Source organism: Podarcis bocagei, assembly GCF_964188305.1.
Source record: "Podarcis bocagei genome assembly, chromosome: 18".
In the NCBI taxonomy this organism is placed as follows: Eukaryota; Metazoa; Chordata; class Lepidosauria; order Squamata; family Lacertidae; genus Podarcis; species Podarcis bocagei.
Window position 1 is genome coordinate 10,892,276 of NC_138144.1, and position 25,593 is coordinate 10,917,868.

The window sequence follows — 25,593 nt, forward strand, 5'->3', positions numbered from 1 at the left end:
AAAAAAGAGGAAGCAGAAGAAAAAGAACACACTGGGAAAATCCCCAAAATTGGCACTGGTGTGCTGTGGTGTCTACGCTTGTGTACTTGGCTGGAGTCCCCCAGCTTTGAGGCTGCTTTGGAGAAAAGCACCCAATAGGTTTGTAGGTTCCCCTTTAAAACATCTCTCTCTCTCTCTCTCTCTCTCTCTCTCTCTCTCTCTCTCTCTCTCTCTCCCCACCCCATTTTTATCCCAAACCCTCCTTTCTTCTGCCCTCATTGCAGGCTGTCCCCTAATGCAGTTGTCCTTCTGCAAAACTTCTCTCCCTCCTTCTTTCCCTCTCTCCTCCTCTCTCTCCTTTTCTCCCCCATAGAAGTCTGCTGACTAAGATTTGACAAACCCGAGGAGCCTGCAATACCGTCAGCATTATGCTGATGAACTGGGGTTGGGAAATAGAGGACAAGGAAGGAGGTTGAAAGGTGGGGGGAAACTCGAGGCACTCGGGGTGGGTGGGGCGGGAATCCTCTTTCTCTCTCAGCGCCCCCCCCTTTCTCCTGCATCATCTCCATCTCAACTTCGGCTGAGCTTCTGAGATTTCTCTCTTTTTGCCCTGGGACGTCCCTCTTCTCAAGGAGAAACAGTGAGTCCTCTTTTTTTCCTGCAGGGTTGTCCTTTTTATTTTTAAAATCAGGTTCCATCCCCGGGTCCGTCCGTCCCCCCCAACCTGCCCCACATTTCACCTTGATGAAATGCAGTGCTGGCTCATTTGGGGTTTTGCTGCAGGATCCAGAGAGAGAGAGAGAGAGAGAGAGAGAGAGAGAGAGAGAGAGAGAGAGAGAATCATTTTACTGGCTGACTTGGGTACCACTTTTTTGCAGGGATGCAGAGCTCTGTAGGATGAAGATGAGCCACATCTTTGCAAAAAAGGGGTTTGTGTCGGATAGATGCAGGGGAGGAGAGAGATCAACCCCCCCATGCAGAAAGTGACCACTTAAATCCTAGAGGTGGGGGGCACTTAATTTGGAAAACTGCTTGTTCGTTTGTTTAAAAGAAGACTCTTCTCTCGCCAAATTTTAAGCATTTTAGGAGGGCTCTGTGGGATGCTCAGAGATGTTCATAGATAGGGCATCATTTCTCCTGGCTGAGTTGGGTACCACTTTTTAAATGATTTTTGTTTGCTTTATTTCTGCAAGGCGTTCTATCGGATGTAGTGGAAAGGAAACTGTATCCATGGCTGAATGGGGGCTGGGGGGGGGGGTTAGTTCTGAAAATGGCCTTTTTAAAAGACTGCTTTTGTCACATCTCGAAGGGAGCATAGAAACTGATAATTTATCCTTTTCTCAGAGATCAGGGTTTGGAATCTTCCTTCCTGACCCTGCTTCTTAAAGGGATGTAATAATAATAATAATAATAATAATAATAATAATAATAATAATAATAATAATAATAATAATAATAATTTGTTGGTCACAACAGGAGGTCAGGAGAATTTTGTAAATCCCTTCTGCTTTGTGTCCTTGTGGGTCCTATATGGGTTAGGCAGGACAGAATTATTTCTCGTCTCTTGAGCAAAGTCTTGCCTGGCTGCCAGAGACTTCAGTATCATCTGCAACCTGGGTCTTTAACAAGCAAACTCCACCCCCCTGAGGCCCCCTGCTGCTTACCTGCAATCTAACGCCAAAGGATGTAGGAAGTTGTTTTATACCCTTAGACAGGATGTATATATATATATATCTGTCTCACCGGAGATGCTGGGGACTGTGCACCACCTTTTAAAAATGAAGTCAAGGTCTCAGTCCTCATTGTTCTGGCTTTAAACAGTGACTCTGGAAGGTGGCTTATACTTAATCAGGCCAGTCTTGCTTAGTATTGTTTATTATTATTATTATTATTATTATTATTATTATTATTATTATTATTCTGCCCATGATGGATAGCTCAGTCCAATCCAATCCAAATAACTTTATTGTCCTAGCCATTGGCCAGACAAATCTCAATCAAAAATAAATACAAGCAAAAGGGGAGTCGCACCACAAAGAATGGTCTCTATTTAGATCTGTGCGTCTCCCTTACAGTTCACGGCTATATTGTCTTCTTTCTGATCTTTTTGGCTGCCAAAGCAAAAGGCAACATTAAGAGTCACTGAAGTGTTTACATTGCCAAGAAACCATAGGACCTTTTCTGCCGAGCAGAGTTTGTAGAGCAAGAGACTCTTAATCTCAGGTTCGCGGGTTCGAGCCCCATGTTGGGCAAAGGAGTCCTGCATTGCAGGGGGTCAGACTGGATGACCCTCGTGGTCCCTTCCACTTCTATGATTCTATTAAATTTATTCCCACCCACCTGGGGGGATAGCTTAGTTGGCTAGAGCGTGGTGCTGATAACACCAAGGTTGCAGGTTCAGTCCCCATACGGGGCAGCGACATATTCCTGCACGACCTTCAAGGTCCTTCCAACTCTACAATTCTATGATCTATAGGTGTCTGTGGAGGGGATATATTGACTGAAAATGTCTAGCAAACCAGAGGATATTAGCAGACAGGGTTATAACTTGTTTTTATATGCAGCAACAGCAGCAAGAATATTATTGGCATCAAAATGGAAGCAAGAAGAATTGCCGACGAAAGAAGAATGGCAGATGAAATTAATGGACTATGCAGAATTAGATAAATTAACAGGAAGGATTCGAAACCTGCGGGACCAGAGATTCTTAGAGGACTGGAGTAAATATTTGAACTATTTGAAAAGCAATTGTGACAAACAGATTGCACTAGTGGGACTGCAAGAAGTTCTGTAAGGAGGACTTTGTGAAATATTGCGAGGAAGACTTTGAAAAGAATTATTAGTTAAGGACAAGTAAAAGTAATAGAGAAATTAAGAAATGAAGAACAAGTGATAAAGAATGGAAAATCTTCAGAGGTGGTTGACAGAAGTCTAAAATACTGTATAAGATAAGAAGTTATATTAAATGATTGTTGGAACTGATATGATATATATATATATATATATATATATATATATATATATATATATGAAAATGTCTAGCAAACCACTTTGGTAGTAGTGGGCATTCAGCAAGCCCACATGACAGTGACGTGGGGTTGAGGATTGGAGTGATCATTTTGTGATATTATGACTGTGGACAAAGCTGTATTGTCACTTTTGAATAAATGTTACTTTATTAAAATGACAATAATTTTAAGAAAATCTCCTCCCTAGGGTCCCAGGGTGGCTTGCGGCAACGTTAAAAGCAATTTTAAAAACTTACAGCCATGAAAGGGGACATCTAATAAAAATAACAAGAGCATCTAGTGAAAAGGAACAAATGTCTGTAAAACTGCTTATATTATATTTAGATTTCCAATCTTTCAGTGTTATAAATATATGCTAACGGGCAGCGGCTCCCTGGGAGATGCTGTAGACTGAACTTTGGACGTTCTGCATGCAAGGAGGGACTCTGCAAAAGAGTAAAGGTTGCAGGCTGTGTGCCTCTGAATAAAGGGCTGACGGGGGTAGGGGACGGACTTGCCTTACCTAGTGTCCAACCCTGGGAGCCATCTAGAATCATAGAGTTGGAAGGAACCTCAAGGGTCATCTAGTCCAGCCCCCAGACTAGATAGGCCCCTGGTAGACTCTTTTATTCTCTTGAGGCTGCCTCCGAAAACTCTGGCAGTCTCCTGCCAGCCCAGGGGTGGATCTGCTATGAAACTTCAGGGCTCCTAATCCCAGAGGGGGGGGGCAAAAGCAACTTTAGTCCACATTGCTTAAGATTTTTGGGACTTTGATGCATATATGTAACGTTTCCCTAATTTTCATCCCTAACTTGAAAACTATAAAGCATAGGAACTTTGTTTGCACACCAGTGACTTTGAGATCATCCAGTCCAGCAATTTTAATCAACATCTGAGATTTTAATCAAAATCTGGGAAGATGACACTGGTTGCCCAAACTTCATTGCCAAAGGGTCCCCATGACAGTTCAGGCTTCAGGGGCTCCACAAATGTAGGGCCAGTGTTCCAGCCCAAAGCTCAGCCTCCTTGTTTGCGGACTCCAGAGTTGGTTCTACAAGCCCAGGCTCCTTGCCCATCATCCGCCTCTTCCTTCCTCTCCAGATGCTCCCTGCGAGGGCTGTGACAGGCACCTGCCTCCACCTTGCCGTCTTGCTGCTCTGCTTCCGGCTCGCGGCTCCTCAGAAAGGACGGAAGAAAGTCGTGCATGTCTCAGGTGCGTGGCACATATGTGATTCGGAAGTTGCCCGGCGGATTCATGCAATAGGCTCCAAAGCACTTCGGTCTTGTACAGTTATTTTTTTTTTAAAATGACATTTATTAAGCATTTTAAAATTACAGAAAAAACAAAAAACAAAGAAGAAAAAAAAACAAGGGAAAAACAAACAGCAATCAAACAATACAAATCAATAAAAATCAAAAGTAAAACCAAAACACATAACACATCAAAATCAAAAAACAAAAGTAAACCACAAAAATTTAAAAACAGATCCAATATTCTCAAATCCTTAACCGTCATTACCTTATTTCATCGACCTCCTCACACCTCCCTTTTTTGTATTCTAGTTATTAATTATCACAGCAAATCCATTTTTCTTAATATTCTGTCATTAAATTACCTTAATCTATTTTAACCTTATCTTACTATAAAAAACCCTAAAACTTAAAACTTAAATCTTATTTATACCAATTTCTCATAACCATAACATATTCTTGCATAGTTCTTTTTAACATTTCTGCTAAAGCCAAATAATTTCGTTCCAACATTTTTCTAATACTCATTAATTTTACAAAACAATCCTAAATAAAAAAAATTTAAAACTTTCTTCCAATCTTCATCCAACGTCTCTTCCTCCTGGTCCCGGGTTTTGTCAGTCCTTTCTATCCCATCCATCTAGTTCATTAACTTGGTAATCTTATGTCCGAGGCCCTTAAGTCTCTTCCATGTCCCTTCCGCAGATCTTCTTCATATTTATACCTGTACTTTACTTTGTCTCCTGGTCCTTTCACTCGTGGAAACTCCAACTTGACAGTATTTTTGTCCCTTCTCGACAGATCAGCCCCTTTTCCATAGTCCACACTGAACTCCATGTGGTATTTAAAAGCATGTTTCAAGGTCCCTCCAGAGTTGAGGACCCCCACAACCCCAAACTCCTCACGGCCCATTGCCAGACTTGAAAAGTCAAGACATCCCTGCATAGGGGGGTCTATCCAGCCCCCCATCTCCAAGCCAAACAAAACTCTATCTCTCCAAATCTGGCTTTTTCCAAGTTCATTTGTCAGATCCAACAACTCATGTTCCTGCTGGGCCACAGCTCCCTCCATCTCTGCCACCCGAGGTCCAGCAACAACCTCCTCCCTCATCTGATCTGTCAGAGCACACTCCTGAGTTGATTCCTGGGTGGGCTCTACATAGATACCCACTACCTGTCCAAAATTTCTAATCGCAACAGTCATCAAATCCGTCTTCTCATGTAACTGTTCCAATAAAGCACTTGTCTTGCAGAAAGCACGCACCAGAGCCTCTGAATACATTGTTATGCAAGGTCAGAAGTCTGTTCCCACGATCTTAATCTGTTTGCAGCTGCGAAGCTCCCCAGTTCAAATTTAATAACAGTTTCACAAGCTCCCTCTAGGGGAAGAACTTCTATTTGTATCAATCTCTTTTCTTTTTTTTCCTTTTTTTCTTTAACAGCAGATCTAACAACAAAGTTTCCTTTTTCAGATATTTTGTCAATATTTGTTCCTTTAAAATGCGAAAGAGAACAATGGAATCACTATGTTTCTCTTCTTTTAACTGTCTGTCAAAAACATTTGTCTATAGTCAATGAACTTCCCAAAAAACGTCTGTCCTGACACCCCGCTCCCAGGTTCAAGACGGTGGAAATTTACTTTTCTTTACACTCTCTTCTGCAGGTTTAAACAGTCCGGATAAAATCCCCCCTTTTCTCCTGCTTCCGAAGGGGGTTCAGTAGTTTTAGATGGTGAAAGTTGATCCTTTAGAAATGATTTTCTAAACTCTAGTTTGCCATGTCTTTGCTTTAATCTATCTACAAGAAACGGAAGGCTGACTTCCTGTTTAGACCTTCCCGCTTCAGTGCCAAATTAAGAGGAATTTCTTAATCCAATCTTCCGTTCTACTCACAAATCGTTGTTTAAAGTCCAATTGTCCAAATTTGATCTGCTCACGGGTAGTTGTTTTTGTAGCCAAATTGTCCCAGGAAAAAGGTAGCACTCTCCGGCAACGGCTGTGCGGCTTCGCTCCACGGAAGAAGCAGTTGACTCTCAGCACCGCGCCACTAGCCCCTCTTTGCTCCGGAGCCTGTAATTGGGTTCCTTTACGAATTGGGGTGTGTGCGAAAGGTGCCCGCCGAGTCCCATGGTCACAGGCTTCATCCGCCTGTGATTTTTTTAAAGGGTCCCCGCTTCGCCGTAGTGGAACAGACCCGTTTTCCGTGGAGCCAGTCCCTCTGGATCAGAGGGAATCCGCCATTACCGATGGCGCCACCCCGGAAGTCGGTCTTGTACAGTTAACCCCAGTTCAGCCAAAGTGGTGCCTGGGGGCACAGGGGTGCCCTCGAGGTCTTCCTCTGGTGCCCACGAAGGCTCGGCACACACTTCCTTGTTTGTAAAGCAGTGAAGGCGGTTACGCTACTCTCCCTCGAAAAGGAAATAGAGTTGAAGGGGACAGTGATCTCTCTGGGCTTTTCAGGGCGTGGCCTGGGGGAGAGGGGTGTGGTCTATGAGAGGGGGCGTGGCCTGGGAGAGTGGGTGTGGCTCCATAAATTGACATATTTGCCCATCCCTAACCTAGATCAACTAACCTTGGATAGCTCAGTTGGGTAGATTGTGGTGCTGATAACACCAAGGTTGCAGGTTCAATCCCCGTAAGGGACATCTGTATATTCCTGCCTTGCAGGGGGTTGGACTAGATGATCCTCAGGGTCCCTTCCAACTTGACGATCCTATGATTCTAACCCAGACTTTTTGTTTCGCCTGCCAGTCATGGGGCTTGTGGAGTACAGTCGTACCTTGGTTCTCAAACGCCTTGGTACCCGTATGTTTTGGCTCCCGAATGCCGAAAACCTGGAAGCAAGTGTTCCGCTTTTCGAAGCTGAATGTCCAACGCGGCTTCCACTTGAGGGCAGGAAGCTCCTGCAGCCAATCGGAAGCCGTGCCTTGGTTTTCGAACGTTTTCGGAAGTTGAACGAACTTCCAAAATAGATTAGGTTTGAGAAACAAGGTATGACTGTATTCCTATTCCGTTCAGCTGCAATTCCCCATGGGGGTTCCTTCCATCTCTACAATTCTATGATTCTATGACTTGCTGTTTTTAAAACATCTATTGTCACTACCATGTATTATTTCATTGCAAGATGTGTTTGACTAACCTGCAGAAAACTGGGGCAGAAATTCTGTAAACAAGCAGATGATTTGTAAATGATTAAGTGCATTATCATTTTTATTTATTCAGTACTGCTTTTTCTTAAGAAAAGGGGAGGAGGAGATCCCAAATCTGTTTAAAATCCCCACATGTTAACCCAGTTTCAGTATGACGCAGCTCACAGCCCCATCTTGCATCCACCTGTCCTGGGTTCGAAACCCTGGATGCTTAAAAAAACCCCAACAAACCCTTCTGTTTTCTGCTTGCAGAGGATGACAGTGGTGCCGTCGTGGTGCAGACGGCGCCGGGGAAAGTGGTCACCCACCGGGGTGGCACCATCATCCTGCCCTGCCGCTTCCACTACGATGTCTCGGCCCACGACCCTGACGAGATCCGCCTGAAGTGGACGAAGCTGGTGGAGCCCATGTCCTTTGAGGACGTCTTTGTGGCGATGGGCGTGGAGCGCAGGGCTTTCGGGAGCTACAGGGGCCGCACGGCGCTGCAGGAGGACGGCTCTGGGGACGCCTCCCTCATCATCCGGAACGTGACTCTCCAGGACTACGGGCGCTACGAATGCGAGGTGACCAATGAGCTGGAGGACGATGCTGGGATGGTGAACCTGGACTTGGAAGGTGAGGGGAGACAGGTGGGTTGGGTTGGGTGGGGCCCACTGGCCAGGTCTCCACAACCCCCTGTAGGAGGAAACTAGTGGGAGATAATAGAATCCTAAATTGTAGAGCTGGAAGGGACCATGAGGGTCATCTAGTCCAACCCCCTGCAATTCAGGAATTTCAGCTAAAATATCCCTGACAGATGATAGTCCAACCTCTGCTTAAAAACCTCCAAGGAAGGAGAGCCCACAACCTCCCAAGGGAAACCGTTCCACTGGCAAACAGCTCTTAACACCAGAAAGTTCCTCCTGGTGTTGAATTGGAATTTCCTTTCTTGTAACCTGAAGTCATTGCTTCGAGTCCAGAGCAGGAGAAAACAAGCTCGTTCCCTCTTTCATGTGACAATCCTTCAGATATTGGAAGATGGCTATCATATCTCCTCTTAGTCTCCTCTTCTCTAGCTCCTTCAACCATTCCTCATCAGGCTTACCTTCCAGTCCCTTGATCATCCTGTTCGCCCTCCTCTGCCCACCTTCCAGCTTGTCAACATCTTTCTTTCTTAAATTGTGGTGCCCAGAATTGGACACAGGACTCCAGGTGTGGTCTGACCAGGGCAGAATAGAGTGGTACTTTTACTTCCCTTGATCTGGACACTAGACTTCTGTCGAACAGCATTAGCTGTTTTTGCTGCTGCATCACCCTGTTGGCTCATGTTCAGCTCGTGGTCTGCCAAGACCCCCAGATCCGTTCCACAGGTACCACTAGGAAGCCACGTGTCCCCCATCTTATATTTGTGTGAAAGTGGTGTGGGAATGCCTCTCCTAAGATGGCATCATTCTGTCCTCTATCAGCATGGCCAGGGAATGCCTCTTCTATGACGTAGCAGCCTGATCCAGCAAGACTCAGAACCACAGAATTGTAGATTCGGAGGGGACCACGAGGATCATCTAGTCCAACCCCCTGCAATGCCTTGGCATTATCAACACCACCCTCTAACCAAATGAGCTATCTAGGCTGACTCTTCTTGCACTCTCACAGGAGATAAGAATGGATCCTCCTTGTCCGCAGGCAGCCCACCTCCTTGGAGGGTCTGGCGGGGTGAGGGGAGCAGCTGTGGCCTTTACCCCTCCTCCTTATCCATTTCCTAGAGGCCCCCAGCTGACCACTGTCAGAGGCAGGATACTGGGAAGGCTGGAACATCTCTGAAATTCTCATCTATCCACCTTTGCCTCCTTCAAGCCAGAAAGAGTGGAGGGAGCCCCTCCAAAAGGAGAATCTCTTTCCTGTTCAGGATCTTCATAGCCAAATAAGTTGGAAGCGTGTGAGAGCAAGAGAGAGAGAGAGAGAGAAGGAAAGCTGGAATACGACAATACCCTCAATGCTATAATTCACCCCACCTCGCGGCAGCAAAAGCAACCCAATTCTCTCTCTTGTTGGGATGTTTTACGAATCCGCCAGCTGCTATCATTCTTCCTGGTTTTTATTAGCTTCTGACACCGAAACCTGCAGCGACAATGAAAGTCAATAAAAGCAGCAATAAAGCACCCCAGAGACTCTCAAGCAAGGGAGGCGGAGGGAAGAGGAGAAGGAAATTGAGGGGGGGGGGGAGACAGGACTCTGCATGCTCTCTGTGAGGGTGGGAGCTGCAAACAGAGGCTACTAGCTGTCTTTCATCATGCATTCCTGTGGGGTTGGGGTGCCTTTTTAACCCGAGGGCTGCATTTTCTCCTTGAGGATCTTCTGGGGGCCACATCCCATAGCAGCGGGCAGGGCCAGAGGCGAAAGTGGTTGGAGCAACTGGTCTCAATTAGTTAATCACTGAATATCTTGCAAAAATGTGGTTTCCACAGACTTGGTAGAGTGTCAGGCATAATGAGCAGAGCAGCTCATTCCCTTTCGTCTTCCTCCATGGAAATCTGTTGCTGACAATCCCCACCTCCCCACAGACATCTATGGCCCTTCCTCTCCTCGTCCCCAGCCCCCAAGTAATTGGCGCTTGTGCCTGAATGCAGCCAACCTCTCCTCTGCACTTTTCATGCCTCTCCTGGCCCTGGGAGACAAGCAGGGAGGGGGAGACACCGGTGACTCTTCACCATCTCTGCCTCCTGGCCTCCCTCCTCTCCTGCTTCAGCTTCTGCCTCTGAGTCTAGACTGCTCTCTGCCACAGACTCTCCCAGCCCGCTAAGCCCTGTTGCCCCTTCAGCTTCCGACATCTCCCCCTCCCAGTCTTCTCCCTCATCGTTGTCCCACCACCACTCCCCAGGCAGATCCTTCTGCCCTCCCTCTACATCCAAGCAGTCCCTGACACTCTTAACAAGGCAATCACTCTCAGTAAACAAGAAAAATAGGTTTACTCGCATCAAAAAGCCTGACAGGGTTCAACAGATGCAGTGATGAAAATATGGAAAGGATCCTCAAATGTTGCAGAAGTCCATAAAAAGTTAAAGGGACCCCTGACCATTAGGTCCAGTCATGGCTGACTCTAGGGTTGCGGCGCTCATCTCGCTTTATTGGCCGAGGGAGCCGGCGTACAGCTTCCGGGTCATGTGGCCAGAAGGACTAAGCCGCTTCTGGCGAACCAGAGCAGCTCATGGAAATGCCATTTACCTTCCCGCCAGAGCAGTACCTATTTATCTACTTGCACTTTGACGTGCTTTCAAACTGCTAGGTTGGCAGGAGCAGGGACCGAGGAACGGGAGCTCACCCTGTCGCGGGGATTTGAACCACCAACCTTCTGATTGGCAAGCCCAAGGCTCGGTGATTTAACCCACAGCGCCACCCACATCACAGAAGTCCATAGTCCTGCTCAAAATGGAGAAGCGTCTGTTTGCAACTCTCTAAAAATTGTGTGCAATTGTGTGTTTGCGATTCGGCTGCAGATTCTCCCGCACAGAAGAGGCATTCCAGCTGGCCAACATCCTTTTTCAATTGTGGTGTCCAGAACTGGACACAGGACTCCAGGTGTGGTCTGGCCAAGGCAGAATAGAGTATTGCTATTACTTCCCTTGACCTGGATGCTAGACTTCTGTTGATGCAGCCTCAAATAGCATTAGCATTTTTTGCTGCTGCATCACCCTGTGGACTCATGTTCATCTTGTGGTCCACCAAGACCCCTCGGTCCTTTTCACATGCGCTGCTAGCAAGCCAATACTATTCCCTCCTGAGAATGCCTCTCCTTTGATCAGGGAGGGGGAACCAGCCTGCTTCAGCAGTGTTAACGGAGAAATCTGAGGGCTCCCTTGGACAAAAAACAAGGACACCAGCTAGGAATACCAGAGCAAAACCGCAGCCAGTAGGCTTGGTCTTGATTGAAGACTGGGCTACCTGCCACCAGGTGGAACAAGATGGAAGCCCTGAACAAAAGAGCCCCCATACTTTTATTAGCTGCTAATCCCCATGTTACACCCCCCCCCAAACTACACCACGGTTACATCCTGAAAGGGGAGGTCTGGTGGCAGTAATCTGAGCATCCTGGACCCTGCCCCATGGTTCTCCTTGCCCTCCACCAAACACCTATCAAGCGAAACAAAAGAGAGATTTACATTTCCCTGTTTCCCAGCCAAGTTAATTCCACCCTTTTGTCTTCATCTGGGTTTGCTATTTCTGGAATGGCTACCTGTCTGGCACTCAGGTATCAGGATGCCAGGGATTATCACTCAGGCAGAGGGGCTGCTGAGGAGCTGAGCTCACAGGTCTATATGAATTTCTGAAGTTTTCCCAGTGAGCCAAAACATAGATACATTTGTCAGTGAATTTTTACATTTGGTATCGTGCAGCTAAGGCCCTTTGAATAGATAGGAAGAAACTGTGATGAAGTGTTTTGTAGGGACAAATCACAAAAGTCACAAAAGTGCTGGTGCTGGTTTTGGTAGTGGGCTGCATGTGCGTGATATCTGCTGGAGGGGCAACCCGCCCCCAACCTATATTGTAATTTCCTGCAACAAGCAGTCAGGGTGATGATGGGGGCCGCAGTCCAAGAATGCCCGGAAGGCCCTGATCTGCTCTCGAGGTCTGTTTTCCCTCCTCGTCTGCTTCTCTTTAGGGGTGATCTTCCCTTACCACCCCCGCCTGGGGCGCTACAGCCTGAACTTCCACGACGCCCAGCAGGCGTGCCTGGAGCAGGACGGGATCCTGGCTTCCTACGACCAGCTCCACGAAGCCTGGCTGGAGGGCATGGACTGGTGCAACGCCGGCTGGCTGCAGGACGGCTCGGTGCAGTACCCCATCTCCAAGCCGCGGGACGAGTGCGGGAGGAAGGAGACCCCCGTCGGGGTGCGCAACTACGGCTACCGCCACAAGGACGACGAGCGCTACGACGCCTTCTGCTTCACTTCCAATCTGAACGGTGAGGGGGCGCCTAGAATCAGAAAACGGTAGAGTCGGAGGGCCCCCCAAAGGTCATCTAGCCCAACCCCCTGCAATGCGGGACTTGAAGCTAAAGGATCCCTGCTTCGGTGCCCAAGCAACCTCTGCTTAAAACTCCCCCGTGATCATTCGTCCCCCTGTCAAAGGACTCTTCCTGCCCAGTGTCAGGAGAGAGGGGGGGGGGACACATTTTCCCAGTCTGCTTTCTTCATGCATCATTTTATAAACTTCCAGGCCCCTCGCTCCTCCTCGCACCCCTCCGAAAAAATCTCAGAGCAACATTTAACCGATTGCTGGCCTTTTCCGCGTCCCCCAGGACCAGGCAAGGAGGCAGTAATTCAGCTCAGCATGATGGATGAGCCTGCAGGGATTTGTCCAAAGGCGTAAATTACTCTTTGCTGGGAGGGTCTGCGGGGGGGGGGGGAGTTGGCAGGAGGGGGGCTTCATTTGTGTAATCAGGGGCAGGATAAATAGCCCTGGATCAACTCGGAAATGGAGTGCCTTTTGCTGCCTCATCCATCTTCCTGAAGGCAGGTGTTTAATTCTCCTCTCATTGGGCTTGGCAGCGTAAAAATGGAGGGTTTTTTTTGTGGGGATGATGGGAAGAGTCAAGATCAGGGGTCAGCAAACTTTTTCAGGCCCCTCAGACCTTGTGGGGGGCTGGACTATATTTTTTGGGGGGGAATGAACGAATTCCTATGCCCCACAAATAACCCAGAGATGCATTTTAAATAAAAGCACACATTCTACTCATGTAAAAACACACTGATTCCCGGACCATCCGCAGGCGGAATTAAAAGGTGATTGGGCCAGATCCGGCCCCTGGGCCTTAGTTTGCCTACCCATGGTCAAGATATACCCCACACATGTGTGTGGCTTTTGTTTTTTTAAAGGGGAAAGGGGATCTAGGAAGCAAACCCCCGATAGCTCAGCTGGTAGAGCATGAGACTCTTAATCTCAGGTCATGGGTTTGAGCCCCACAGGGGGGGAAAGTTTCCCGCCTTGCAGGGGGTTGGGCCAGATGACCCTCAGGGTCCCTTCCAACTCTATGACTGGTGGGCACTAAGGTTTTTCTCCTGCTCGTTGTTGGCATCCATCCAACTGGAGACACAATGGAGTGTGCCTCCGGGGGTGAAGTCAAACCGCTGCTTTGCAGCACTGAAACAAGCCCTTTCTGCTCTGCCAAGAAAGTGAGAACACCTGCTAAATCTGAGCTCCAGACTACATTTTAAGGATGCGGGTGGCACTGTGGGTTAAACCACAGACCCTAGGACTTGCCGATCAGAAGGTCGGCGGTTCGAATCCCCGCGATGGGGTGAGCTCCCGTTGCTCAGTCCCTGCTCCTGCCCACCTAGCAGTTTGAAAGCAAGCCAAAGTGCAAGTAGATAAATAGGTACCACTCTGGCAGGAAGGTACATGGCGTTTTCGTGTGCTGCTCTGGTTCGCCAGAAGCGACTTGGTCATGCTGGCCACATGACCCAGAAAAACTGTGGACAAACGCCGGCTCCCTTGGCCAATAAAGCGAGATGGGCACCGCAACCCCAGAGTCAGCCATGACTGGACCTAATGGTCAGGGGTCCCTTTACCTTTACCTTTAAGTATGTCTTTGTCACTGAATTACCATTTTAAGCCTGTCAGAAGCAAGTTGCTGTATCAGTTTCTCTCTGACAAGTATTCCAAGTGAGTAAATGCTCTTTTTTTTTTTAACCTTTTGAAAGACAGTTTGTGTGATTATTGTTTTAAGGGGGACAAAAAGGGGAAATACCAGGAGAACCCAGTCTGCTTTAAAGTTAAAAGAAAGGAGATTCTGACTAAATATATGGGGGGGGGGAACTTTCTGATCGTAAGAGCTGTTTGACCGTGAAATGTGTTAACGGAGAAATCTGAGGGCTCCCTTGGACAAAAAACAAGGAGACCAGCCAGGAATACCAGAGCAGCCAGTCGGCTTGGTCTTTATTGAAGACTAAGGACTCCCACCTGCCACCAGGTGGAACAAGACGGAAGCCCCCAACAAAAGAGAACCCAAACTTTTATTAGCTGCTAATCCCCATGTTACACCCCTTTAACAAGGGGCCTCTCCTTTCCTTGGAGGTTTTTAAGCAGAGGTTGGATGGCCATCTGTCAGGGATGCTTTAGCTGAGATTCCTGCATTGGACTAGAGGACTAATAATAGTAGTAGTAGTAGTAGTAGTAGTAATAATAATAATAATAATAATAATAATAATAATAATAATAATTTATACCCCGCCCTCCCTGGCCAGAGACGGGCTCAGGGCAGCTAACACCAGTAAAAACAAAACAAAAAACCCAATTTGAAATACAGGCTAAAATATAATTTAAAATGCAGCCTCATTTTAATAGTAGCCCATAGATCAAGACCATAAGGGGAGGGAAACATAAGGGTCAGACTGAGTCCAAACCAAAGGCCAGGTGGAACAGCTCTGTCTTGCAAGCCCTGTGGAAAGATGTCACGTCCCGCAAGGCCCTAGTCTCTTGTGACAGAGCGTTCCACCAAGTCGGGGCCAGTACTGAAAAGGCCCTGGCCCTAGTTGAGACCAATCTAACCACCTTGCGACTTGCGAAATGTTGTCATTTGTGGACCTTAAGGTCCTCTGCGGGGCAGACCAGGAGAGGCGGTCCCGTAGGTACGTGGGTCCTAGGCCCCATAGGGCTTTAAAGGGCTTGGAGGTCCCTTGCAACTCTATGATTCTATGATCCTGAATTGCTCATCTAAAAGGCTAATTTTAAGTAATCTAAGTAGATTTAGATTACTAGATCTACAAAACTAGATCTAAGTAGATTTGGATTAAGTAATCTTAAATACAGTGGTACCTTGGGTTACAGACGCTTCAGGTTACATACGCTTCAGGTTACAGACTCCGCTAACCCAGAAATAGTACCTCGGGTTAAGAACTTTGCTTCAGGATGAGAACAGAAATTGTGCTCCGGCAGTGCAGCGACAGTGGGAGGCCCCATTAGCTAAAGTGGTGCTTCAGGTTAAGAACAGTTTCAGGTTAAAAACGAACCTCCAGAATGAATTAAGTTCTTAACCCGAGGTACCACCGTAATTCTAAGATGCAAAGGAATGGCACTCTGTGAACTCAGAGATGCAAGGAAGGATAATATCCAATCAATATATCCTCTGCTGGCATCTATTTGCATCCCAGCACCACTCAACTTGGGAATCGCTGCTTTAACCACTGCACCACATTGCCTCTTCCCCTCTTCTCCCTCCCAGGCAAAGTCTACTTCCTCAAGACCTACCGCAAGCTGAGCTTCCCGGAAGCCGTCCAGGCATGCAAGAAGAACGGAGGCGCCGTGGCCAAAGTCGGCCAGCTCTACGCTGCCTGGAAGATCCAGCTCTTGGACAAGTGTGAGGCTGGCTGGGTGGGTGACGGCAGCATCCGCTACCCCATCGTCAACCCCAGAACCCGCTGCGGGGGCCGCGAGCCTGGCGTCCGCAACCTGGGCTTCCCCAACAAGAAATACAAGCTCTTTGGCGTCTATTGCTACAGAAGCGCCACCAGTGGAGGGTCCAAGGCGGCTGCCAAGGAGGGAGGAGGCAAGTGGAAACCTTTGCAGGTGTAAACAAGGTCGGCTTTGAACAGATACGAATCCTTGCATCTCCCTCCATCTTCCAGCCTTGAGGGACTGGGGGGGGTTTTCCTTGACCTTCCTCTGGAGAAGGAAACAAGTCCGCTGTGAAACGTGCATTTGCTGGTCGAAGAGTCCCGAAAAACCAGAAGAGAAGGACCGTTCCAGATTCAGTTGATTCTCTGCGGACTTCCAGAAACCCTGGGAGTCCAAGTTGCACCCAGCTTCTCACAAACCATGACTTACGATGCCCGCCCCCCCCCCGCTCTGCTTGAGTCTTCTTTTCCAAGAAGCCCTGTCTGTTTGCAATTTGCTATTATATTAACGCTTCAGTTATAGCTTTTACAAGGTGTGTGTGTGGGGGGGTGTCTCCCCTGCCTTTTGCAAAGGGAGGAGGCACACAGGGATTTGTCGCCACTGAGGATTCAGCAGCCGCCTGTCGCGAGGGATCTGCTCCCCACCCCCTTATAAACTGCAAAATGAAGACAAATATTTCTTCTTTTATGCATGGTATTTGGGAGCGCCACAGTTAATTGGACAGCATTGCGTTGCACTGAAGGGCATTGCAGTCGCGCTGAGCTTCTTTTCTCTCTTCATCCTGCAACCTGAAAGGGGGGGAGGCACACCCCCATTACCATTTCCGCTCTCCGTGCTCCTCCAGAAATCATTTTGCCCAGACAACCAAATCCTACAAGTTTCTGTTGTCGTCTAGAAAACTGGAAGCGCATGTTCATCAATGTGTGGCTTGTTGGGAGAGACTGCAGGCTCTTTGGAGCACAGCTCCTGTCATTTTGTTTTTTTATCTATTTATCTGTTATAGGGGGTTGGAATAGATGACTATTCCATCCATAATAGATGGTCCTTTCTAACTCTACAGTTCTACAATTTATTGTCCTTTTTGCTTACGTTTACTCTGCGTAAGGCATTGTATACATGGACGACACTGCATACCTGTTAATAAAATTGTGCAGGGTGGTGTCAGTTCCATGTTCTCGGCTCTCACTTGCAACTCCTAGAAGCTGCCAGTGTGTGACGGCGGCCACAATCCCAGGAAACAACCTTGACTGGCCAGCTGAACCAGGTGAGGGGAGCTGATGGGTCTCAAACCCCCAGTGATTCAGGGGCATGCAAAGATTGGCTCTGCCAGATGGAGCAGACAAGACCAAGAGGGGGTCCAGCGGTCAAGAAGGTGGTTTCTCCGCGTGCTATGGAGGGAAGTGAGGGGCAGTTGAGGAACCTTGTCTCCCATCTGGGAGAAGAAATACTCTGGCCCTAAACTTCTGCTGTCCAGAACCAGAGGTGGAAGCTGAAGCAGGGAAGGAGTCATTGTGGCTAGAAGCCATTGATAAGCTTTACTCTCCATGAATTTGCCCAGCCCTCTTCTAATGGCCTCCTGCAGAAGTGAGTTCCACCATTCAACTCTGCACTGCAGGTTAAATATCTTCCTCCGCTCTTTCCTCCTCTGGGTCCGCCTGTCAGCTGGGGTCTCGCCCTTCCTAGACTCTTCTGACGCTGAGTCCCCTGAGTCTTCCCCCTGCCTCCGGCAGGCTTTAGGACCTGGTTCCCAATCCGGGCTTTCTGCTGTCCCGCGCCCAGCCACCAACCTTCCTCCTGACCGTTACACTGCTCCTGTCACTGCTTCCCCCTTCGGGGAGGCTAGCTGGACTTGACCTCCCCTCCGTTCCCCCACTCTCCGATAGAGGTGTGGTCAGTCTCGACTCATCTTCTCTCCCTGCTGGAGGAGACGCTGGCGCTGACACCTGGGACTCTTCCCCCCCACTATGCTCTGGTGGGGAAGCTGGTCCTGATCTCCAGCTGCTGCTTTGGGAGTCCCCGCTGGCCCCCCTTGCCCTGACCATCGGCGCCTCCTTCTGGGAATCTTCTGATTCGCTGGAGAAGCTCATGGAATCTCTCGGGTCACTGCTATACCCCCCTACGCTGCCCTCCGATTCTTCCCCTTCGCTCTCCATTTCCTCTCTCCCCTGTGCCTCTGTTCCTGAGGCCCTGACAGTTCTCTTTAGCCTCCCAGTTTCATGGGATGAGTCCCAGAGGCACAGATTGGCTGGATGCAGAGTAATGGCAAGAAAAAGTAGAAGACCCAGTTCCACAGAATCCTTTTACAGAGTCTAAGACAAGCCTTGTTTCGCAGTCTTTGGCTTCATCAGTAGTTGTTGTTTAGTCGTTTAGTCGTGTCCGCCTCTTTGTGACCCCCTGGACCAGAGCACGCCAGGCCCTCCTGTCTTCCACTGCCTCCTGCAGTTTGGTCAGACTCATGCTGGTAGCTTCTATGACACTGTCCAACCATCTCGTCCTCCGTCGTCCCCTTTTCCTTGTGCCCTCCATCTTTCCCAGCATCAGGGTCTTTTCCAGGGAGTCTTCTCTTCTCATGAGGTGGCCAAAGTCTTGGAGCCTCAGCTTCAGGATCTGTCCTTCCAGTGAGCACTCAGGGCTGATTTCCTTCAGAATGGAGAGGTTTGATCTTTTTGCAGTCATCAGTAGTACAAACTCATATATGATATCACAGGACAGTGGATCTTATAGCATAGTAGTAGCTGCTGTAGCTATAAGATCCACAGTCCTGTGATACCATATATGAGTTTGTACTAGTGATGAAGCCCAAGACAGCGAAACAAGGCTAATATTCTGGAAATCCTTGTCTTAGACTCTGTAAAAGGATTCTGTGGAACTGCAACAACCTTTCAAGTAGATTGTTGGACTCTATGAACAGACAGGTGGAAGAGACACTTTCTCATATACGGACCTTATGCATAAACTGATTAGAGAATGAACTGATCCACTGGGTCTTCTACTTTTTCTGTTGAACTTTATGAGCTACTTCTGTTGAAATCTACGATTCAATACAATGAATAGTATATATTATTTTTTCAAACGTACAGCCGGTTACGTCTTGTGTGTTTATTGAATATGTTTCACGTAACCAGAGGTTTGTTGTTGTTTTGAGTAATGGCGGGAGGCAGCAGCTGGGGAGCCACCAAGGGAAGGCGGCTCAGAGCTTGGGGACTGATGGTGAGATGACAAGGGAGGAGAGGGAGACCACCAGGAAAAGGAGGTGGCAGAAGCTGAAGGGGTAACAGGGCTACAGGGCTTAGTGAGCAGGGAGAGTCTGTGCCAGAGGGAAGTCCAGACTCAGAAACTGAAGCAGGAGAGAAGGGCGTCCGGCTACTGAAGAAGCCAGGGAGTCCCCCCCCCCCTGCTGCAACCAGCTCCCTCCTTGCTTGTCTCTCAGAACCAGGAGAGGCAGGAAAAGGGCGGAGGAGAGGTTGGCATAAATCGTGGGGAAGACCTATAGCTCTGCATGCCAGGCTTTGGGGAAAGGGGCAGCAGATCACTGAGAGAGCACCCAGTTTGCACCCAGAGTCCCCTGTGGCGTCTACAGGTAAGCCAGGTAAACTCATACCTGAAACCCCAGAGGGCTGCTGCCAGTCAGTGTGGAGGACACCCCTAAGCCAAATGCACCATCCGTCTGACTTGATGTGTTTCCTCTGCATTCTGCCATCTTAACATTTCAGGATTTCTGTGCACCAGTCAAAGGGTGAGGAAGGATGCACCAAACATACACAAACACCTGCATTGTCAACCCCACTAACTCAGACCTGATTACAACAACTTCATTTAAAGGGAGCAAGAGACTGGCTTGAATTGCATGCTGCAAATGTGCCATGGTGGCGCATAACCCAGAGTAGTGCACCACCTGTGCGCAAAGTTTCTGCAAGCTTCAATCCCGGAGCGAAAGGAAGAAAGACAGACAGTGGTCTTAGGAACTGTTAAAAAAATTTATTAAAATGTCCAGCAGTACAGAGACCGCCAAAGGATTCCACCCCACACCTCTCCCCCCCTTTTTTTGCACACAGGGGGCGGGGGAGAGAATGCCACAGGCGGAGGGGGCATAGAAGGGGAAACACACAGAGGAATAGCAGACACTGCAGTTAACAAGGAAACAGCAGAGATCAGGGATGCATCCGCCACACGCCCAACACTCTCTTGTGCGTGCGCACACTCACACAAACACTTTTCACCACCCACCCCCTTTCTAAATTTTTGCGCGGAAGGCTGTTTTCTGTTGCAGACATGGGCACTCACTTCACATGTGGCAGAAGAGAGCTGTTTGGGTCGCCTCCTGCCATCCCTGGGAATCGGTCTCGCTGGTCATTCGCAGACCCTCCCAAGTGCTCCTATTTTCCAGGGACATTCCCGGATTTACAGAAGCCTTCCTGGTTTCTGATTTGATCCCAGAATGTCCTGCTTTTCCTTAGGACGTCCCTATTTTCACTGGAGAAATGTTGGAGGGTCTGGAGTTATGCGACTCCCAAGCCAATAAAATAAGTAACTATGCAACCTTTAGAAGACATCTGAAGGCGGCCCTGGACAGGGAAGTTTGTTCATGTTTCATTTTTATTATGTTTCTATATCTGTTGGAAGCCACCCAGAGTGGCTGGAGCAACCCAGTCAGATGGGCAGGGTAGAAAAAATAAAATTATTATATAGAATAGGACGTCCCTCATTCCATTGGAAAAATGTTGGAGGGTATGGAGGTGGAGTACAGCAGCACCTTGGAGTGTGTGGGTCAGTTTCAGGCCCCCAAGTGGGTGGGCTGGCTGACACAGCACAGTTGCATCATGCTCTCACCTGCCCACCCTCCATGCCATCTCTGCAGGCTGCACTGAGCAAGGGCCACATGGACTGAGACAGAGGGCCATGAGCTAGAATGTCAAAGAGGAGAGAAGCCCCCAGGGTGTTCAGTGCAAATGGAGCCCCGGCAGGGTTAATAGTTGCACAAAGCACTTTCCATGTAGTTACCCGCCTGCCCACCCCCCGGAAACACAAACACACACACACACACACACACACACACACACACACACACACCTCACAATTGTGACATTTGTGGATATCATTTTACGGTGGGGAAAAGAGGGTCACACCCAAAGGTCAAAACAGGAAAGAGTCTGTAAACAAACAAACAAACAAACAAAAAAACCTGGGGGGGACTGGGTAAATCTGGGCTCCATCCTGACCAGCCCCTCTTCCTGTGCAGGCTATCAAAATGAACTTTGATAGAGCACTTTGGTAGGCATGTTTGCAGCACCTCCTCTGCAACCCTGACGACGGGGCAAGCAGTGAAGGAGGGAAGGGATCGTTCCCTGCAGGTGATTAGCTGGGGTAATAAAGGGCCTCTCCTCCTCCTCCTCCTCAGTAGCCACCTGGAGAGGGAAGAGAGGCTTTCAGAAAGAGAAAGTGAGCTTGAGAGAAGCAGATGTCAGGAAAAGAGAGAGAAGTGGATGTAAAAAAGACCTGTGGATGAGAGAGGAAGAGGGAGAAAGAGGGAAAGATGCTGACAGACTGCCTTCAACAGAATAAAGGTTTGCACAGCGGAGCTGCCTCAGGTAGCCTGAACTCAAGAAAACCTGTTTTCTGCAACCCCTGCAGATCCTTAGAAAAGGTGCAAATCATCTTCTGGCATTGTAAACTTGCACACGACAGCCAGCCACCCCTGTGACGAGAAGGCTGACAGAAGAGATTTATCCACAGGGGAAGGAAGACGTGGGGGGCATCAACGATTCTTTTCCTCGCTCACACACACGCGCAAACCCATTGCATCCGTGGGGGGGGGAGGAGGAAGGTCAAGGTGGGGGGAATGGGGCGGGGAAGCGGAATTGGGAGCTTGTGCTTTCTTTCCCAGGCCCGTCATTAAAAGTAGTTCCCGTCTTCCTCCGTCCAGTCCAGCTTTGGGTGCTGCTTGGAGTGTTTCCTGCGGTCCTTGCGGGATTTGTGCTGGTGGTGCTTGTGGTGGCGGCGATGGTGGCGGCGGATTCGGTGGGACCGTCTGGCTGGAAGGCGAAGGGGGCGGGAAAAGAGATTTAGTTGCAAAGCATTGCTAGGTTGCACTCCTAATGCAAATCCTTCCTTCCTTCCCTCCTCCCCCGGCCGAGCCTGATCCATCTAAGTTTCTCTCCTTCCTGCAAAGTAAAGGAAGATGCCAACATGTTTTCTCTCCTGCTGCTGACTGAAACAGAGGCCAGACAGCTGCCTCTCACCCTTCAGTCCTGCTGGGGCTTTATGGAAGAAGAGAAGTAATGAGCAGAGTCTCTTCTGAGCAGGTCAAGTTAAGCTTGGGCAAAGCCCAAGAGCTTTATTAACTACAAACCGTGAAATTTGGGATCCCCTCCAAACCGGTGCCAAAGTTTTGAGCTTGTTTTGCGCCATTTTGTGCCACAAACCCTGAGGTTCACACCAACCCTGGTTCCTGCCTTGCAGGGGGTTGGACTGGATGACCCTCAGGGTCCCTTCCAACTCTACAATTCTATGAGTCCCAGAAGCCTATGGTGATGGGGACCCTCAAACAAAGGCGATAGAAAGCCATGCTGAACACAGCCTGAGGTCGGATGCGCGATGGCCCCCCCGGAGCCGCCTCCCTGGGGACTCACGTTTTGTGCACACGATTCTGGGCCTGTCCCACGTCCCGTTGACGTGGCATTTGATGGTGGGCACGTGCCTCTGCAGGAAGCCTTCCTGGCACTGGTAGCGGACCGTGGCGTGGACACTGTACTTCTCTCGCTTCTTGCCGATGGGGAAGGCGTTCTCCACCGTGGGGGGAGGACCACACAGCACTGGAGGGGAGAGTGCAAAAGGGCGGAGGAGGAGGCCGTGAGAAATGCCCTTTCCTTTCACTTTTAATTTGTACGCCGCCTTCCCACATTACTAGGCACAAGGCGGCTTACAAACCGAAGAAACAACAAAATTGAGAGAGGAAATGTTCCTGTGGTTGGTTTGTTAGGAACGTAAGAAGAGGCCAAAGGTCTGTCTGTCCAACCACAGGCCTCCAGGAACCCATAAGCAGGCATAAAAGACACCAGACCTCTTTTGAGAGGCAGTGTGGTGTAGTGGTTAAAGTGTTGAGCCAGGAACAGGGAGGAATAAGGGTTGTAATCCATGCTCAGTCTTGAGGCTCACTCTAGGTGACCCTGGGGGCTAGTTGCTGCCTCTCAGCCTAACCTAACTAAATTAATAATAATAATAATAATAATAATAATAATAATAATAATAATAATAATAATAATAATAATATGCTGCCCCTCCAACTGAGCTGCCTCAGCCACTCTGGGCAGTTTCCAGCAAAATATAAAAACAAAGTAAACATTAAAACTTTCATATGTCTTCTAAAAGTCAGATGTCAAGGAGATATTGTCAAGGAGATGTCAAGTCAAGTCATATGTCAAGGAGATGGGAGGACATTCCACAGGGAGGGAGCCACCACTGAGAAGGCCAGGATGAATGGCGGGGGTGGAGATGCTCCTTTGGGGACACAGTGTGTTGGGGGGGGGGACAGCCCTCTGGCCTGTGGATTAGACCTTGGCGCTGGATATTTTGCCAGGAACAGATGCACTAATAATGATTTACCGCAACTGTTGAGAGTGAATTTCCGACCAATTATTATTTGCTGATATTTTGACAGTTCATTTTATTGTGCTACTATATTCTAACAGATTATTGAATACATATTGCTTTATTGGATATATTACTGATATATATTTATTGTGGGTATATATGACTTATTTTAAAGTCATAGATAAGTAGATAGCAAATTTATTCTACCAATACAACAAACATATCTGTGGAGAGCCTATAATGACTATTAACGCGCTAAGATACATACAAATGAAATGAAATTGCCAGCTCTCAGCCACCAACACCCCACAGAATCGGAAGCCTGTGATTTCTTGGGTGAGCAGCTTGTGGTTAATGCAATTTCTCAGATAAGGAATGGGGTGGGCCTGGGATTCAACCCTCCTAACGGCTTCATTTCCGAACACATTAATAAAGAGGAAATTGAGGTTGTCTGGGGAGAGGGCTTGAGGAGGGAAATGTTTCACCGCTGATGGCTTCCGTGGGTCGGGAAGCAGGCAAATTAAGATCCCAGAGGGCTTGATTATGTGAAACTCGGCTTTAATTCACTCTCTGCATTTCAAAAAAATCAACAGCAGCAAATAGTCCCAAGATAGAAAAGGTGATGGGTTGTACAGCCGGGATTGCTCCGCTGGTTAGAGCACTGTGCTGATAATGTGAAGGTTGCAGGTTCGATCCCCATGCAGGACAGCTGCATATTCCTGCATTGCAGGAGGCTTGACTAGATGACCCTCAGGGTCCCTTCCAACTCCACAATTCAATGATCCCATGCTCATTCATGTCCTCATTCCTGATCATTGAACAACGCTGCCTGCTGGGGTGGAGGTTGGAGTGGGATGGAGCCAGAGGCATGACAGGCAGGACAAAGAGTCAATACAGGCAGGGGCCAGGCAGAAGCAATCCTAGAGAGGCGCTGTTGCATAGTGGTTAGAGTGCCGGACTAGGAGTTGGAAGAGACCAGAGTTCAAATCCCGACCCTCTTTCGGCCACGAAGCTCATATGTGCCATTCCCTGCCTCTCAGCCTAACCAGTGTTTCCTAAACCTGGGTCTCTGGCTGTTTTTGGACTACAATGCCCATCATCCTAGTGGGTCAGGGATGATGGGAATTGTAGTCTGAAAACAGCCGGAGACCCAAGTTTGGGAAACACTGGTCTAACCTACCTCGCAGGGTTGCTGTGGGCGTTAAAGGAGTAGGGGGAGAACGTGATGCATGTCCCCCTGAGCTGCTTGGAGAAAAAACTGGAAACTCTGCCTTCCTCCCCTTACCTAATAAGAGACTGGGGACGGGGCCTATCCACACGCCAATGGCCAATCAGGGAAAGGGGAGCGAGTTTACCTGTATCCTTTTTGCAGACGTAGGGCAGGTTGTAATTGCAAGGGACGTCATTCCACTTCCCGGTCTCGTGGGACACCAGCACCACGCAATCCTCACCGCCAGCGAAAAAGTTGTCCGGCTGGTTCTGGCGCCAATTCTCGTATTGCTAGCCAACAGCAGAGGGGGACAAGGAGTCAGAAGCAGACAGAACAGGGGGCTGGGCTAGAGGACCCTTTAGGTCCCTTCCAACTCTGCGATTCTCTAATTCTAGAACACAAAGAGGCACTCAGGGTGGGTGTCACCGTCACCACCAGGTAGGAGCAAATCTCTCCATTTCATTTTTGCTCAGCTTCTCTCTCTTTTTGTAAAATCTGAAGTGCCATTTGCAAATTTAACAAGGAAAGGACGAAAGAGAAAGAGATAAAAACAAAATGAAAGAGAATCTTTTGTTTTGTTTTTAAATAATAATAATAATAATGTAATGTAACTTTGGAACTCCCTGCCAATTGACACTAGGCAGCCGACTTTGCTGTACCCTTTTCAGCAGCTGCTAAAAACATGTTTGCTTAGCAAAGCTGAAATGTTGACATGTGTTTTAATCCCCTTTTTAAAAAAGCTTATGGTTGGTTCTATTTTTTTCAAAGGTTTTAAATAGTTGTCTTTAACCAGCCCGTCCAGCTCAGCATTGCTCAGGGACAGCCGGTCTGGCTCCCCTGCCCTTTCCACCCACTCGCTGGGCTCACCAGTCCGGTGTTGTCCGTCCACTGGAAATCCTGCTCCACAATGCGGTCGTTCAAGCCAATCCATGTGTTCTCCTGTCCAAAGCCTGCGTGGAAAACAAGGAGTGAGTGGACACGGGGCGCAGAGGAGAAGGAGATCACGGCTGCTACCTGTGATGGCTACTTTCCACACCT

General features: G+C 48.5%; 2 protein-coding genes across 2 annotated transcripts in view; one reads left to right on the plus strand and one right to left on the minus strand.

Annotated features, from left to right (window-relative positions):
* Positions 1-213: 213 nt before the first annotated feature.
* HAPLN4 (hyaluronan and proteoglycan link protein 4) lies at positions 214-16,919 on the plus strand. Its single transcript, XM_081177961.1, has 5 exons — positions 214-619; positions 4,089-4,200; positions 7,638-8,000; positions 12,022-12,324; positions 15,583-16,919. Exons 2-5 carry the CDS (start codon positions 4,089-4,091, stop codon positions 15,930-15,932), a joined length of 1,128 nt encoding a protein of 375 aa, XP_081034087.1. The 5' UTR covers positions 214-619; the 3' UTR covers positions 15,933-16,919.
* Positions 16,920-21,072: 4,153 nt separating this feature from the next.
* Positions 21,073-25,593, minus strand: part of NCAN (neurocan) — a 60,518-nt gene continuing 55,997 nt past the window's right edge. The window contains exons 12-15 of the mRNA XM_081177599.1: positions 25,423-25,505; positions 24,701-24,845; positions 22,385-22,567; positions 21,073-21,787 (exon numbers count right to left, since the gene is read on the minus strand). Coding sequence (XP_081033725.1) covers positions 21,648-21,787; positions 22,385-22,567; positions 24,701-24,845; positions 25,423-25,505 — 551 coding nt within the window. The 3' untranslated portion in view covers positions 21,073-21,647. The remainder of the gene's footprint in view (positions 21,788-22,384; positions 22,568-24,700; positions 24,846-25,422; positions 25,506-25,593) is intronic.

Bases quoted from the DNA above. Each gene is read 5' to 3' on its own strand.
- HAPLN4 (XM_081177961.1), top strand. From the start codon at position 4,089: ATGCTCCCTGCGAGGGCTGTGACAGGCACCTGCCTCCACCTTGCCGTC. The intron at 4,201-7,637 runs GTGCGTGGCACA...TTCTGCTTGCAG, and splicing joins GAAAGTCGTGCATGTCTCAG to AGGATGACAGTGGTGCCGTC. The intron at 8,001-12,021 runs GTGAGGGGAGAC...GCTTCTCTTTAG, and splicing joins GGTGAACCTGGACTTGGAAG to GGGTGATCTTCCCTTACCAC.